The 16599-nt window shown below is 43.9% G+C and overlaps 2 protein-coding genes across 2 annotated transcripts; one reads left to right on the top strand and one right to left on the bottom strand.

The window, feature by feature from the left end:
- The first annotated feature begins 786 nt into the window (after positions 1–786).
- On the top strand, positions 787–3438 carry LOC125542821. The gene is made up of 6 exons (XM_048706029.1): positions 787–1108; positions 1511–1597; positions 1933–2026; positions 2502–2796; positions 2886–2940; positions 3044–3438. The coding sequence occupies exons 1-6, from the start codon at positions 1013–1015 to the stop codon at positions 3119–3121; spliced, it is 705 nt and encodes a 234-aa protein (XP_048561986.1). The 5' UTR covers positions 787–1012; the 3' UTR covers positions 3122–3438.
- A 436-nt stretch (positions 3439–3874) lies between these two features.
- Positions 3875–7037, bottom strand: LOC125542819 (actin-97-like). Its single transcript, XM_048706022.1, has 5 exons — positions 6814–7037; positions 5725–5798; positions 5237–5630; positions 4330–4943; positions 3875–4239 (listed from the first exon to the last, which is right to left on the bottom strand). The coding sequence occupies exons 2-5, from the start codon at positions 5782–5784 to the stop codon at positions 4174–4176; spliced, it is 1134 nt and encodes a 377-aa protein (XP_048561979.1). The 5' UTR covers positions 5785–5798; positions 6814–7037; the 3' UTR covers positions 3875–4173.
- Between the last annotated feature and the right edge of the window lie 9562 nt (positions 7038–16599).

Below are 16599 nucleotides of genomic sequence, written 5' to 3'. Positions count from 1 at the left end.
GCTCCCAGAGCTTAGGCACTCTCAGACGTCGGATGCGCTTCTTCATACGTTTTGCACCGTCTGATTTTCATTTTTGGATGAGATCATCCGTTAACCAAAACACTGTATCAAGGGCACTTTTATGGCCTTTCAATGTTAGCGATGTGGCCATAAGGGGGCCTGATGCATGCCTTCCGCGGTGAAATTATCATGCCACCGTCTGATATTTCCCTATGCCGCCGAGGTAAAAACTAAGATTTTTATGGATGGCCATGTGCATGTCAGCTGTATGTTTGCTCGGTGGTGGATGATGTGAGGGAGAACCCATGAGGTTTCCCCCAATCAGTTTCTTTCTCTCTTCCTAGCCTGCTCTCTTCCTTGTCTCCCCCGCGCCGCAGCCCAGCGGGATCTAGAGCCAGCTCTCACATCATATCCTCAAGCTTCCCCTTCCGCTAGGCTCCAGTAGCCGGACTCTCTCCTCTCTACACCATCCGGTCTACCGCCCAAACAAAGAGAAGCAAAAACCCTCGCGTCCCGATCCTCGCCTAGCCCGGGGCAAGACGCCCAACGGAACTTGATCAGAGAAGCGGAGGAGGAGAAGAGATGTTCTCGACGTCGCCGGAGGCATCCAGCGAGAGGGAGATAGCCCTAACTCGAGGGAATCCCTGTTTCTCGGGGGTTGAGCTATGTTGTGGAGAAGAATTAGGAAAAAAAATCTTTGCATGTTTTTTAGGGGTATAATATAAAAAAAAATCTTTGCATGTGGTGTGCAACGTATATTCACTGCAGTAGGCCCACGCGACAGAAGGCCCAGGCTCGAGCGCCCAGAACCAATCCGCCATGCCTCATCAGAAAAAATAAACGCACCAATCCCCTCAGCGCAGAGCACGCCGCCGCCTTGATCTACCTCTCCCGGCCATCTCCGGCGACGCCGACGGGATCCTGTCGGCTCACACTACCCATTTCCCCAACTCACCTGGTCCACCGTCGCCGCCGCCAAATCCCCCACACTCTCCCGTCCTCTTCTCCCGGGATGCAAGCAGCTGCGAGAAGGGGCGTGGCGGCGGCGGCCGCCGCGTCGGCGTCGGCGTCCTTCCACTCCACCGCCGCGGCGCTCTCCAAATCCACGGTGCGCCCACCCTGACTAACCCCATCCATCTCTTCCTCCCACTTTCCTTTTGTCTGATGACGAATCAATTCGATCCACGCATCCCGTTCAGTTCTTGCCTCCTGATTCGAAATCCCATTAGGATTGCTAGATAGGATTGCCTCCTGTAAAAGAGGAATATTTACTGCGCAGGATCATCCTCACAGTCAGCTTAGGGTGTATAGTTTGTAGCAATGGAAGCTCTATTGCGCTGTGCATTTTTTTCAGATCCACTTACACATTTCAGGTCTAGCTCAGTTTCTTAATTTCCGTAATCCCCCGGGCACTACATAGTACGTACTTGCCAAGTACAGTAGCATCTGGCGCGTATTCAGTTATTTGTGATGCGAGCTTGACGACGGTCCTGTAATTATTCTTGTGCAGCCTCGTATCCGGTTCAACGTCCGGGAAAAGCGCACCGACGCGAAGAATGCCCTCAAGAACGTTCTACTTAACGGCGGTCCCTCCCAGGTATCTGTAACCATTTTCCTTTGAAAAAAAGAAAATTACTTCCTGAATTATGAGCTCGTATGCGAATGACAGCGCCATACTGATTTATCTACCTGGGGAAAAAAATATAACATCCAATCTTATATACCAAACTATGAGGGTCTCTTTAACTGTGATGACTGGTGACATGTTAGTTCATTGTTTCACCGAGCGAACGGGAAAATCAGACGCGCGACAATGCCTAGAAAACTCAAAGTCACCGCTTCTTTTGTTTAATTTCTTTGAAAGCGTTGCCTTCCTTGTAAAAACAATAGTAATGGATTAGACTTCGAAACTGGTCTGAAAATTGTCAACAGGAAAGAAGTAATAAGCAAACGAGGCAGCAGAAAGCTGGTGGCAAATCGAAAGTCCGCTCCGGTCCTGGAAGTAATCCGTATAGCAAAGGCAGAGGTAGGATTACTCTCGAGCCCTTTACCTTCCAATTGCTTGTTTTTACTCAAGGACAGTTTGTATCTTCTGATTCCCGAGAGCATGTGGAAATGTGCAAGTATGAGCCTGCCACTAAACTTCTTGAAGTGTCCATTGGTTGTGTTTGTTCTGGTTTAAAATTGTGCGGCAGAGTGGACTGTCTTCTCAGAATGTATTTCTGCAATGTGTTTGACTTGCTAAGGCTCATCCTGTTATAAGCTTCAGTTTGTAGTACGTTTGCAGATCCTTCTCCAAATTTACTTTGATGTACATCAACTATTTATTATTCCTAGCATGTTCAGTCTGTTACTATCTTATGTTTTTTGAGGAACCATAGCTTATCTTTAATGACCATTTTCAGTATATTTGGAGGACGATAGCATAAACACCATTTGCTTTAGACCGTTTTCAGTATATTTGGTGGATGATAACAAGTGCACCATGGCGTTTTGTATAGGTGGGATAGACTGGAGGAACTTTGATAATGATGATTCCAGTGATAGCCCTTACGGGAGCTTTGGCGGCAAGACATCTTTTACGTGGTACTGGCCCGGGGAGGAGGATGATGATGACCTTCCTAATGGGTTCCAATGGAGGGAGGAGCCTCGACCGAACAAATCAAGGGAAAAAGTTTGGAACGAGAGTGATGTGGATGAGGAAGAGGCCCCTCGTCGTGACGATCTAAAAAGCCATAGAATATCCCTTGGCTTGCCAGTTTTGGGTCCCTTAAAGCTTGATCATATCAAGTCCGCGTAAGTCTTTGAGCATCTACATAGCATTTGCAAGAATTCTGGTAATCGGGCTCCTGATTGTCTTTTCTTTCTCGGTGTTATGTTTGCAGTTTTCGCGCGTCGGCTCTCAAGTGGCACCCGGACAAGCACCAAGGGTCTTCACAGGTCAGTATTGGTTGTCTTTGCAACCTCTGGCACACTGGGTGTGAATGCTGAGCTAGAACCTGTGTAGGGGTGTTGATTCTCAACAAAAGAGTGAATTTTTCAGGCTGAAGCAGAGGATAAGTTCAGGCGCTGCGTCGAAGCGTACAACGCCTTGTCTGGTGCTTTCAAACGGAGTAGCTAAGTAGCCGCCGGTCTGGTTCTTGACAAGCATGCAGGAATAAAGGGGAATTTTCCTTTCCGGGATCTAGGCAGCGTCGATGAAACTAGGGTTTCAAAACCAACGGAACAAGTATTTGGTGCTCAGATTCATCAGGGGTTTGAAGATGAGCCCCTAGCAGAAGAATAGGAAATGAGATAAACGCACACATAGTGGAAGGTTTGTTGCTTTGAACTAGGGAGCATTCATGTAATATATACAAAATTTGAACCAGAACTCAAATCATTTCAAAGCATCAGCTAATGCATGATGTTCCTAATAAAGGCAATGTTTTTCGTCCATAACATGTAATTCTTTGATGAAGTACATTTGTAATGCACATGTCCTGCTTTTGGCTTACTATTCAAATACTCCATCCATCCCTAAATATAAGTCTTTTTAGAGATTCCAATATGAACTACATACGGAGCAAATGAATGTACACTCTAGAATATGTCTATATACATCTTTATGTAGTCTATATTGAAATCTCTAAAAAAGACTTATATTTAGGTACAGAGGGAGTAATATTTGCTTTTCACTTTGTCTGTAGCATCAGGCAGCTGAACCTGAACATCAAAGTAATTGAAGCACTTTCAGATTAAAGGCCTTATGAACCAGTGATGAACGGTTGATAATCACATGGAAAATGGTCCATGGATGACCACTGTATAACACTTTGAGATCTTTAAAAAAATCCATAATTTACCATGATTCTTCCCTTAAGAGCAATAATAATAAGATAAAAAAATACATAGCAAAAACCATGAGCTATTACAGACAACTCCAACAACAAATCAAGCCAACCCAAGTTTGACAACTGATCTCACAAACACACTGTGACAATACACAAACATAGATATAGTGTACTTGCACTTGCACCATGGAGCCGCCACGTATATAGGTGGCATATCCCAAGAGTACTCACGTCACGTCTGGAAAAAAACATAGCTTGCAAATACGCAATACATTTCTAGAAGAATGAACCAAACATAACCCGAGACTAGATGATAACGGCGGCGGAGCGCTCCCGGAGATCAGAAGCACTTCCTGTGGACGATAGCCGGGCCAGACTCGTCGTACTCATCCTTGGATATCCACATCTGGTACAAACATAGCCAAATAGAACATATTTCAGATGTTGGTTCCGGTTCAGATGGGTTATAGAAGGTAGGGCTGAACAAGAAACGTACCTGTTGGAAAGTGCTGAGTGAGGCTAGGATGGACCCTCCGATCCAGACACTGTACTTCCTCTCAGGTGGGGCGACAACCTTGATCTTCATGCTGCTCGGAGCAAGGGCGGTGATCTCCTTGCTCATACGGTCAGCGATACCTGGGAACATAGTTGTGCCACCACTGAGCACAATGTTGCCGTACAGGTCCTTCCTGATATCCACGTCACACTTCATGATGGAGTTGTAGGTCGTCTCATGGATTCCAGAAGACTCCATGCCGATCATGGATGGCTGGAAGAGGACCTCAGGGCACCTGAACCTCTCTGCGCCAATCGTGATGACCTGACCATCAGGAAGCTCGTAGCTCTTCTCAACTGAGGAGCTGTTCTTGGCAGTCTCCAGCTCCTGTTCATAATCAAGGGCAACATACGCAAGCTTCTCCTTGATGTCCCTTACAATTTCCCGCTCGGCTGAGGTTGTGAAGGAGTAACCTCTCTCGGTGAGGATCTTCATGAGGGAGTCCGTGAGATCCCGACCAGCGAGATCCAAACGAAGAATGGCATGAGGAAGCGCGTATCCTTCGTAAATGGGCACGGTGTGGCTGACACCATCACCAGAGTCGAGAACGATACCTGCAAACAGAGAAAATTTTCAGCCACAACAAAGTAATCCTCTACATTATACTTCTCGATATACTACTTGCAATTGTTTTCCCTAATGCAATAGAGCAGTAAGAAATAAGAAGCAATCAATACTGCAGTATATCAAAATTATGCAAGCCACAGTAAGCATAATCATGGCTGAACAATTGAAGGTTCAAAACAATTCAATTAATCAGAAGGGTGCAGCATAATGTAACAGAATCATAAAGGCAAATTACTGTGCAAAGCATCACTGAACTATAAAAGTTGGAAACAGTCCATACCAGTAGTACGACCACTTGCATAGAGGGAAAGCACGGCCTGAATTGCGACGTACATGGCAGGAACATTGAAAGTCTCAAACATAATCTGGGTCATCTTCTCTCTGTTGGCTTTTGGGTTCAAAGGAGCCTCAGTGAGCAACACAGGGTGCTCCTCAGGTGCCACACGGAGCTCATTGTAGAAAGTGTGATGCCAGATTTTCTCCATGTCATCCCAGTTGCTTACGATACCATGCTCAATCGGGTACTTGAGTGTGAGGATACCTCTCTTGGACTGCGCCTCATCACCAACATAAGCATCCTTCTGCCCCATCCCTACCATGACACCAGTGTGCCGTGGGCGACCAACTATGCTAGGGAAAACAGCCCTTGGTGCATCATCTCCAGCGAAACCAGCCTAGACGATAATAAACCACAAGAAAATGACATGTGTTAACAGATGCAGGAGATGACATATCACATATGTAACAGTTTAGGGGAGAGTTTCTGACCTTGACCATTCCGGTTCCATTGTCGCAAACAAGGGGCTGGATGTCCTCACCGTCAGCCATTTCCTACAGAATATCTGCAAGAAGCACAAGAATGCTATATAATTAATGACAAGCAATATTGTCACCCTAATACAGAGAAACACATGGCTTGCTGGAACTTTTATTTTTGATGGAACAGCTACAGGTGTGCTAAGTGTTACGAAAGAAAGACAGAAAGTTTATAAAGCTGACACTGAAAATAAAATAGACAAGAGCTTGGAAAGACACTTTTTTAATGCATTTTACACATTATTACTACTCCAGCACCAAAGAGGGCTAAGCTACAGTTTGCAGGCAATGCTAGTTTTTAATAATAAGAAAACATGTGATGGTTGGTGGTGTGACTTGAACCACGGCGTAAAACTAGGATTTCACACAAAGGCTACCTAACGATCAATCAGCACTGAGACCATGGCGTAAGCACCACATGAGGTCAGGCCAAGTTGACGAATTTGAAATGAAAATACTTGAAAGCATACTTTGGCTGCACTTTCCTCTCTGCTGGTTTTTCTCACAGCCTCACAGGGGATCCTCAATGGACCGACAAGAAATTACTGAGAAAGGTGCTGGATAACCCTCGGATACATGCAGATTTATCAAAAATGGCATGGCCCTGAGGAGTACCCAAATCACAGGATGGTATCCGACGAGCGACCACGGGAGCAACGGGACAAACAGGGGAATGGACGAGCAACCGCGTACGGGAACCGGGAGCAGTCGCGGAGCAGCAACGAACGAACGCACCCGCCGCGGATCTACGCTGGGGCGCGGGAACTGGTCGAGCTCCAGTCAAGAAGCGGCAGCCCGCCAACCCGGAGGCGGATCGCAGCGTCCACCAACGCGCGCACGCACGGAGACAAGAACCGGACGCAAGAAGACAGTGAAGTCCCCGAGTTTCCGCCGGATCTCCGCCCGGGACGCCCAGATCCGGCGCCGCGGGGCCGGATCTCGGGCCGGCCGGAGGCGCGCGCAAAGCAAGATCTAGCAAGGCTGCTACCAAGAGAGAGATACCGGCAGAGAGGGGGAGCGAGAGCGAGAGCGGTTGGTTACCGTGGAGAGCGAGCGAGCGAGGTCGGAGGAGGCCGAGGCGGGCGACGGGAGGAGGGGAGATGCGATCGGAGGAGGAGGGGGGAGGTGGTGGGGGAGGCGGTGGCTATAACTGCTGCCGCTCTGGACTGTCCTCCCTCCCTCCCTCTGCCGGTCTGGAAGTCTGGATCTCGCTCGCGCGCACACACACTGCTGTCGGCCTGCCTGCTGACGCGACGAGACAGCCAGCGGAGCCACAGGAAGAAAGCGTCTCCTCCTTTTCTTTTCCTTTCTTTCCTTCTTCTTTGAAATCTCAACGCGCACTCTCCTCCCGTCTCACCCCAATGCAATGGAACTGGATTGGGCCTGTGTTTGGGACAGAAACAGAATAGCCCACCAGGTACATGCTGCTAGGAAGATTATTGTCTCTGCAAAAACAAAACAAAAAACAATATGAAGAGTACATTTTGCAGAGCCGGACACGATCCTTCTGTTCAAAAATCTTCTGTGCAGTATTCGGAGGAGGAACCCGCCTTGCAACGCCAAAGATAATCTGCGCGCCGGACTCATCGTTATTGAAGCCAGGTTCAGGGGCTACTGAGGGAGTCCTGGATTAGGGGGTCCTCGGACAGCCGGACTGTTGGACTATATGAAAATACAAGAATGAAGACTCCGTCCCGTGTCCGGGTGGGACTCTTCTTTGCGTGGAAGGAAAGCTTGGCAGTTCGGATATGTAGATCTCCTCCCTTGTAACCAACTCTGTGTAACCCTAGCCCCTTCCGGTGTCTATATAAACCGGAGAGTTTAGTCCGTAGGACAACAACAATCATAATCATAGGCTAGCTTCTAGGGTTTAGCCTCTACGATCTCGTGGTAAATCAACTCTTGTAATACTCATATCATCAAGATCAATCAAGCAGGACGTAGGGGATTACCTCCATCGAGAGGGCCCGAACCTGGGTAAACATTGTGTCCCCCGCCTCTTGTTACCATTCGCCTTAAACACACAGTTCGAGACCCCCTACCCGAGATCCACCGGTTTTGACACCGACAATGGCGGCGGTGGTCTGTCGGGGCGACCAGGGGAACTACATGAGGAGCTCGGCTTTGCTTAGCTATGGCATCCATGACCCGGCAACGTTAAAGGCAATCGCTTGCAGAGTTGCAGGAAGGCCTTATCGCTGGTGGAAGACGTACACTTGCAGAATTTTGGGGTGGCTTCAGATTCCAAGCAAGTGGAGCGAGACATTCTTAATGGCAATCAAGTGAAATACGATACTATGAGCGAGCATCTATGTTTAATTGTAATTTTATTTTTGAAGGTCAAGAGTTGAACAAAGGCACTCATATTCTAGCCAATTTTTCGCATTCATTAGGTCAGGGACGCCATATGTGGCCAGGTCAACCCTGTGACCCGAGATGTATCCACACTATGTGGTTTATGATCAATAAAACTTGGCTTTACCCCTGAAAAGAACTAGTTAAGGGGTATCTCTGCAAAGGTCATTCCCACCTTTTCTGACACTCACAAGTGTCACATTGCATGTGCGTCACTTGTCGTAACCTGGAATTTTTTTCCATTTTTGTATATTGGTTTATTTAAAATATTTTATCTCTTGAACTGTGCGTCCAAATGCTGAACCGTTTATCATCGTTGGATTTCTCATGTCGAGATCTTCAAAACTAGATCCATGTTAATATGTTTCGAAGAACTTTTTTCACGGAAAAAATCGGAAGAAAAAACCCTAAGTCGGAAGCACATTTTTTTCCTCTTTCCCAGAGGCATATATGTGCTTCTCGCGAAAGCAAAATTGTGCCTCTATGAGAAGCAAATATGTGCTTCTCCTTGAAGAAAAGAAACATGTTTTTTTTCCTTTTCCGAAAGGCACAACTATACTCCTAGTGAAAGCAAATCTATGCTTCCACGAGACACAAATATGTGCTTTTTCATGGAAGCGGAAAAAAACCCAAGAATTTTTAAACTTTCTGCTTCTCGTGAAAGCAAATCTTTGCCTCCACAAGAAGCAAATATGTGCTTCTTATGAAAAAAAAACATGTTTTTATTTTCCGAGAGGCACAACTGTGCTTTTGTGCATCCATGGGAAGCAAATGTGTGCTTCTCGTGAAAGAAAAAATTACATATTTTCTCTTTCGAGAGACACAACTATGCTTCTCGCGAAAGCAAATCTGCACCTCCACAAAGAGCAAATATGTACTTCCGATGAAAGCAAAGAAAATCGTGCAAAAAAATAACTCTTTTTTCTCCAGAACATAGGGAAAACAGGGCCGAAGCCTAAAAAAACCACCCAAAACCCAAAAACATATAAAAAAACACAAAGAAACAAAATCCCGAGGGAGCATCCGGCACGCAACATGTGACGGTGGCTGGACGCACCACTTGGCGCGCTCTCAGTCCACCAAAGTGACCTTTGCGGGCTCCCGTAGGTTAGTCTTGCCTAAAGGCGAGCGTGACACTTGGCTGGCCCGGCGCGCGAGGTCATAGGCTGTTGCCTTGTTTTTCTGTTTTTCTTGTTTTGCTTTCCATTTTTTTACTTTTATTTTTATTTCCAAATATTTTCAATATATATATTGCAGAAAACACTTTACATAAACATTGGAAAAAAATTAATCAATCATTTGAAAAAATTTATATGTTTATAGAAAAAAAATTCATGTATACAAAGTGTATGAAAAAAGTTGATCATGTATTTTAGAAAATGTTTTTCAAGTATTTGAAAAAGGCCAATCAAGCATTTGAAAAAATGTTAAATCTACATGGAAAAATGTTTCTCGTGTAGATGAAAAATATGTACAAAACATATAATATGTATATGGAAAAAATGTTGATCATGTATTAAAGTTTTTCTAAACCTGTACAAAAAATGTTCCTGATGTATACGAATAATGTACAACATACATCTATACCAATATAAAAAGAACCAAATGGGCAGATCCAATTAATCTTAGCCATCAAACCATGTCAATCCAATAACCTAGATTGCTCCAATGGTAAGCTCTCAACATGTTGAGTGTGCAATTGATAGCATATCAAATATGAATGCCTATATTAATTAACACATAATTGATATCCTACCTAATATCAACGTGTAATTAATTTTCTCCCTAATATCAACGTGCATTGCACATGCTCATTTACTAGTTGAATAAAAGTACACATCAAAAACATATATCTAAATAAAGTTAATTATGTATTTAAAAATGTTAAACATGTATATAAAAATGTTTCTGATTCATAGGAAAAATGTATATTTGTGTGTGAAAAAATGTTTACTTCTGTTAAAAAATGATCACGGTGTATTTGAATTTTTTGACCATGTATTCAAAAAAATGTTCAAAATTAGAAGAAAAAAATGTACATCGTGTATTTGGAAAACAGTGAAAACTAAGAAAGGAACAAGAAAAAATGATGAAAAACAAGAAATAAGCAATGAAAACCAACGATAGGAAAGAAAAGAAGAAAAAACAGTGAAACCCTAGAAAGAAACAAAAAGAAAGGTGAAGAAGCAATGAACCGATAAAGAAGCCAAGAAAACCAACATATATAAAAAAGAAGAAAAAAGATAAACCAAAGAAAGCAATGAAAAAACAACAAAAAATCAAGGCATAATGAAGAAGAAAAAGAAATCTGGTGAAGAAATAGAAACAAAATAAAAAACGTAAGAACATACAAAGGAGAAAAAGAAGAAGAAAGCAAAGAAAAACCAACAAATAAAACTAGTGAGGAAACAAAGAAAAACCAAAAAATAAGAAAAAAAACAGAGAAAGCCTAATGAAGGTAACCCAACAAACTTGAACGAAAACCAACGAACAAAAAAAAAACTACTAGGCCGGTCCAGTAGCTACACCGCAAGGAAACAACTTCAGCCCTACGAAAGAGGCACTCGCTATAAGTGAGATATAGGTTTTGCGATAGAGATAGGTTGCCCCTCAAATTAAAAGGATGGAGATATGCTTTCGATGTGGATCCAGCCCATCCCAACAATGGTCTGCACATGGGATAGACCTCACTCTTTTTTTCTATCAAGTGACAATTTCTCAGGGGAGAAAACAGAAGTGGGAACAAAGAGAAAACCCTAACCCGCATTGAGCGAGGGTCCCGTTCGTCGTCTTAGCCATGTTGTTCCAACTTGGTTTCCTTGCACTATGCAACTTTAGCCAAGTTCTCCGGCTCCGGAGCATGGTCTAAGTTTTACTGATCAACCTCTTGACGGTTGGAGACGACGTCACATGGGATATGAGATTCCACTAACTAATACTACCCCACACAGGCGCGTGCGCGTTACGTTGTGTGGCCGGTGTGGCCAATGCGGTGGGCATAAAAAAGCTTGTGGTGTTCTGCCCCATGAATCGCCGACCCTAGTTTCGGTGGAATGTCATCTAGTGCTTCAGCTTGTCAAGGCGATGGCGATGGTAATCGTGATATCAATGTTGGTTTGCTTGAAGGATATATGCCCTAGAGGCAATAATAAAGTTATTATTTATTTCCTTATTTCATGATAAATGTTTATTGTTCATGCTAGAATTGTATTAACCGAAAACATAATACATGTGTGAATACATAGACAAACAGAGTGTCACTAGTATGCCTCTACTTGACTAGCTCGTTAATCAAAGATGGTTATGTTTCCTAACCATGGACAAAGAGTTGTTATTTGATTAACGGGATCACATCATTAGATGAATGATCTGATTGACATGACCCATTCCATTAGCTTAGCACCCGATCGTTTAGTATGTTGCTATTGCTTTCTTCATGACTTATACATGTTCCTATGACTATGAGATTATGCAACTCCCGTTTGCCGGAGGAACACTTTGTGTGTTACCAAACGTCACAACGTAACTGGGTGATTATAAAGGAGCTCTACAGGTGTCTCCAAAGGTACATGTTGGGTTGGCGTATTTCGAGATTAGGATTTGTCACTCCGATTGTCGGAGAGGTATCTCTGGGCCCTCTCGGTAATGCACATCACTTAAGCCTTGCAAGCATTGCAGCTAATGAGTTAGTTGCGAGATGATGTATTACGGGACGAGTAAAGAGACTTGCCGGTAACGAGATTGAACTAGGTATTGGATACCGACGATCGAATCTCGGGCAAGTAGCATACCGATGACAAAGGGAACAACGTATGTTGTTATGCGGTCTGACCGATAAAGATCTTCGTAGAATATGTAGGAGCCAATATGAGCATCCAGGTTCCTCTATTGGTTATTGACCGGAGACGTGTCTCGGTCATGTCTATATTGTTCTCGAACCCGTAGGGTCCGCACGCTTAAGGTTTCGATGACAGTTATATTATGAGTTTATGAGTTTTGATGTACCGAAGGAGTTCGGAGTCCCAGATGTGATCATGGACATGACGAGGAGTCTCGAAATGGTCGAGACATAAAGATTGATATATTGGACGGCTATATTCGGACACCGGAAGTGTTCCGGATGATTTCGGAGAAAACCGGAGAGCCGGAGGGTTACCAGAACCCCCCCCCCCCGGGAGAAGTAATGGGCCATATGGGCCTTAGTGGTGAGAGAGAGGGGCAGCCAAAGGTGGGCCGCGCGCCTCCTCCCCCCTGGTCCGAATTGGACTAGGAGAGGGGGGCGACGCCCCCCTTTCCTTCTCCCTCCCCACTTCTTTCCCCCTCTTAGTAGGAGTCCTACTCCTACTAGGAGGACTCCTCCTTGGCGCGCCATAGGGGCCGGCCGGCCTCCTCCTCTCTTGAACCTTTATATACGGAGGCAGGGGCACCCCGGAAACAACACAAGTTGATCCACGTGATCATATTCTTAGCCGTGTGCGGCGCCCCCTGCCACCATAGTCCTCGATAATATTGTAGCGGTGCTTAGGCGAAGCCCTGCGACAGTAGTACATCAAGATCGTCACCACGCCGTCGTGCTGACGGAACTCTTCCCCGACACTTTGCTGGATCGGAGTCCGGGGATCGTCACCGAGCTGAACGTGTGCTAAAACTCGGAGGTGCCGTAGTTTCGGTGCTTGATCGGTCGGGCCGTGAAGACGTACGACTACATCAACCGCGTTGTCATAACGCTTCCGCTGTCGATCTACAAGGGTACGTAGATCACACTCTCCCCTCTCGTTGCTATGCATCACCATGATCTTGCGTGTGCGTAGGAATTTTTTTGAAATTACTACATTCCCCAACAGTGGCATCCGAGCCTAGGTTTTATGCGTTGATGTAATATGCACGAGTAGAACACAAGTGAGTTGTGGGCGATATAAGTCATACTGCTTACCAGCATGTCACACTTTGGTTCGGCGGTATTGTTGGATGAAGCGGCCCGGACCGACATTACGCGTACGCTTACGCGAGACCGGTTCTCCCGACGTGCTTTGCACATAGGTGGCTTGCGGGTGACAGTTTCTCCAATTTTAGTTGAACCGAGTGTGACTACGCCCGGTCCTTGCGAAGGTTAAAACAGCACCAACTTGACAAACTATCGTTGTGGTTTTTGATGCGTAGGTAAGAACGGTTTTGCTAAGCCCGTAGCAGCCACGTAAAACTTGCAACAACAAAGTAGAGGACGTCTAACTTGTTTTTGCAGGGCATGTTGTGATGTGATATGGTCAAGACGTGATGAGATATAAGTTGTTGTATGAGATGATCATGTTTTGTTGAAGTTATCAGTAACTGGCAAAATCCTTATGGTTGTCTCTCTATTGCATAAGATGCAAGCGTCCAATAATTGCTTTACTTTATCGCTATGCGATAGCAATAGTTGCAAGAGCAATTGTTGGCGAAACGACCACGTGACGACACATTGATATAGATCAAGATGATGGAGATCATGGTGTCATGCCGGTGACGATATAGATCATGACAGTACTTTGGAGATGGAGATCAAAGAAGCAAGATGATGATGGCCATATCATGTCACATATTTTGATTGCATATGATGTTTATCTTTTATACATCTTATTTTTGCTTAGTTTGATGGTAGCATTTTAAGATGATCTCTCACTAATTATCAAGAAGTGTTCTCCCTGAGTATGCACCGTTGCGAAAGTTCTTCGTGCTGAGACACCACGTGATGATCGGGTGTGATAGGCTATACGTTCAAATACAACAAGTGCAAAACAGTTGCACACGCGGAATACTCAGGTTATACTTGACGAGCCAAGCATATACAGATATGGCCTCGGAACACGGAGACCGAAAGGTCGAGCGTGAATCATATAGTAGATATGATCAACATAGTGATGTTCACCAATGAAACTGCTCCATCTCACGTGATGATCGGACATGGTTTAGTTGATTTGGATCACGTGATCACTTAGAGGATTAGAGGGATGTCTATCTAAGTGGGAGTTCTTAAGTAATATGATTAATTGAACTTAAATTTATCATGAACTTAGTCCTGGTAGTATTTTGCAAATTATGTTGTAGATCAATAGCTCGCGTTGTTGCTTCCCTGTGTTTATTTTGATATGTTCCTAGAGAAAATTGTGTTGAAAGATGTTAGTAGCAATGATGCGGATTGGATCTGTGATCTGAGGTTTATCCTCATTGCTGCACAGAGGAATTATGTCCTTGATGCACCGCTAGGTGATAGACCTATTGCAGGAGCAGATGCTGACGTTATGAACGTTTGGCTAGCTAAATATAATGACTACTTGATAGTTTAGTGCACCATGCTTAACGGCTTAGAATCGGGACTTCAAAGACGTTTTGAACATCATGGACCATATGAGATGTTCCAGGAGTTGAAGTTAATATTTCAAGCAAATACCCGAGTTGAGAGATATGAAGTCTCCAACAAGTTCTATAGCTAAAAGATGGAGGAGAATCGCTCAACTAGTGAGCATGTGCTCAGATTTTCTGGGTACTACAATCGCTTGAATCAAGTGGGAGTTAATCTTCCAGATAAGATAGTGATTGACAGAATTCTCTAGTCACCATCACCAAGTTAGTAGAACTTCGTGATGAACTATAGTATGCAAGGGATGACGAAAACGAATCCCGAGCTTTTCATGATGATGAAATCGATAAAGGTAGAAATCAAGAAAGAGCATCAAGTGTTGATGGTTGACAAGATCACTAGTTTCAAGAAAAGGGCAAAGGGAAAAAGGGGAACTTCAAGAAAAACAGCAAGCAAGTTGTTGCTCATGTGAAGAAGCCCAAGTCTGGTCCTAAGCCTGAGACTAAGTGCTTCTACTGCAAAGGGACTGGTCACTGGAAGCGGAACTACCCCAAGTGATTGGCGGATAAGAAGGATGGCAAAGTGAACATAAGTATATTTGATAGCCATGTTATTGATGTGTACTTTACTAGTGTTTATAGCAACCCCTCAGTATTTGATGCTAGTTCAGTTGCTAAGAGTAGTAACTCGAAAAGGGAGTTGCAGAATGAACAGAGACTAGTTAAGGGTGAAGTGACGATGTGTGTTGGAAGTGGTTCCAAGATTGATATGATCATCATCGCACACTCCCTATACTTTCGGGGTTAGTGTTGAACCTAAATAAGTGTTATTTGGTGTTTGCGTTGAGCATGAATATGATTTGATCATGTTTATTGTAATACGGTTATTCATTTAAGTAAAAGAATAAATTGTTGTTCTGTTTACATGAATAAAACCTTATATGGTTACACACCCAATGAAAATAGTTCATTGGATCTCGATCGTAGTGATACACATATTCATAATATTGAAACCAAAAGATGCAAAGTTAATAATGATAGTGCATCTTATTTGTAGCATTGCCGTTTAGGTCATATTGGTGTAAAGCGCATGAAGAAACTCCATGCTGATGGGATTTTGGAATCACTTGATTATGAATCGCTTGGTGCTTGCGAACCATGCTGTTGAAGCTCGCGGCGGATATCGTTATTTTCTGATCTTCACATATGATTTGAGCAGATATGGGTATATCTGCTTGATGAAACATAAGTCTGAAACATTTGAAAAGTTCAAAGAATTTCAGAGTGAAGTGGAAAATCATCGTAACAAGAAAAATAAGGTTTCTACGATCTGATCGCGGAGACAAATATTTGAGTTACGAGTTTGGTCTTCAATTAAAACTATGTGGAATAGTTTCACAAATTCATGCCACCTGGAACACCACAGCATAATAGTGTGTTCGAACGTCATAACCGTACTTTATTGGATATAGTGCAATCTATGATGTTTCTTACCGATTTACCACTATAGTTTTGGGGTTATGCATTAGAGACAGCTGCATTCACGAAAAAAAGGGCACCATCTAAATCCGTTGAGACGACACTATATGAACTATGGTTTGACAAGAAACCTAAGCTGTCGTTTCTTAAAGTTTGAGGTTGCAATGCTTATGTGAAAAAGTTTCAACCAATAAGCTCAAACCCAAATCGGAGAAGTGCGTCTTCATAGGATACCCAAAAGAAAAATGTTGGGTACACCTTCTATCACAGATCCGAAGGCAATTTCGTTGCTGAGAATGGATCCTTTCCAGAGAAGGAGTTTCTCTCGAAAGAAGTGAGTGGGAGGAAAGTAGAAAACTTGATAAGGTAATTGTACCTTCTCCCTTATTGGAAAGTAGTTCATCACAAAAAAATCTGTTCTTGTGACTACTACACCAATTAGTGAGGAAGTTAATGATGATGATCATGTAACTTCAGATCAAGTTACTATCGAATCTCGTAGGAAAACCAGAGTGAGATCCGCACCAGAGTGGTACGGTAATCCTATTCTGGAAGTCATGTTACTAGACCATGACGAACTTGCGAACTATGAGGAAGCGATGATGAGCCCAGATTCCGCGAAATGGTTTGAGGCCATGAAATCTGAGATATGATCCA

The sequence above is a fragment of the Triticum urartu genome, chromosome 1 (assembly GCF_003073215.2).
Source record: "Triticum urartu cultivar G1812 chromosome 1, Tu2.1, whole genome shotgun sequence".
NCBI lineage: Eukaryota > Viridiplantae > Streptophyta > Magnoliopsida > Poales > Poaceae > Triticum > Triticum urartu.
This window is presented reverse-complemented; position numbering and strand designations above follow the sequence as displayed.

Excerpts from the sequence above, each read along its gene's own strand:
- LOC125542821 (XM_048706029.1), top strand. The coding sequence starts at position 1,013 with ATGCAAGCAGCTGCGAGAAGGGGCGTGGCGGCGGCGGCCGCCGCGTCG. Across the intron at positions 1,109-1,510 it reads CGGCGCTCTCCAAATCCACG|CCTCGTATCCGGTTCAACGT; the intron begins GTGCGCCCACCC and ends ATTCTTGTGCAG. Across the intron at positions 1,598-1,932 it reads TTAACGGCGGTCCCTCCCAG|GAAAGAAGTAATAAGCAAAC; the intron begins GTATCTGTAACC and ends AATTGTCAACAG.
- LOC125542819 (XM_048706022.1), bottom strand. The coding sequence starts at position 5,784 with ATGGCTGACGGTGAGGACATCCAGCCCCTTGTTTGCGACAATGGAACC. Across the intron at positions 4,944-5,236 it reads TGCAAGTGGTCGTACTACTG|GTATCGTTCTCGACTCTGGT; the intron begins GTATGGACTGTT and ends CTCTGTTTGCAG. Across the intron at positions 4,240-4,329 it reads CACTCAGCACTTTCCAACAG|ATGTGGATATCCAAGGATGA; the intron begins GTACGTTTCTTG and ends TGTTTGTACCAG.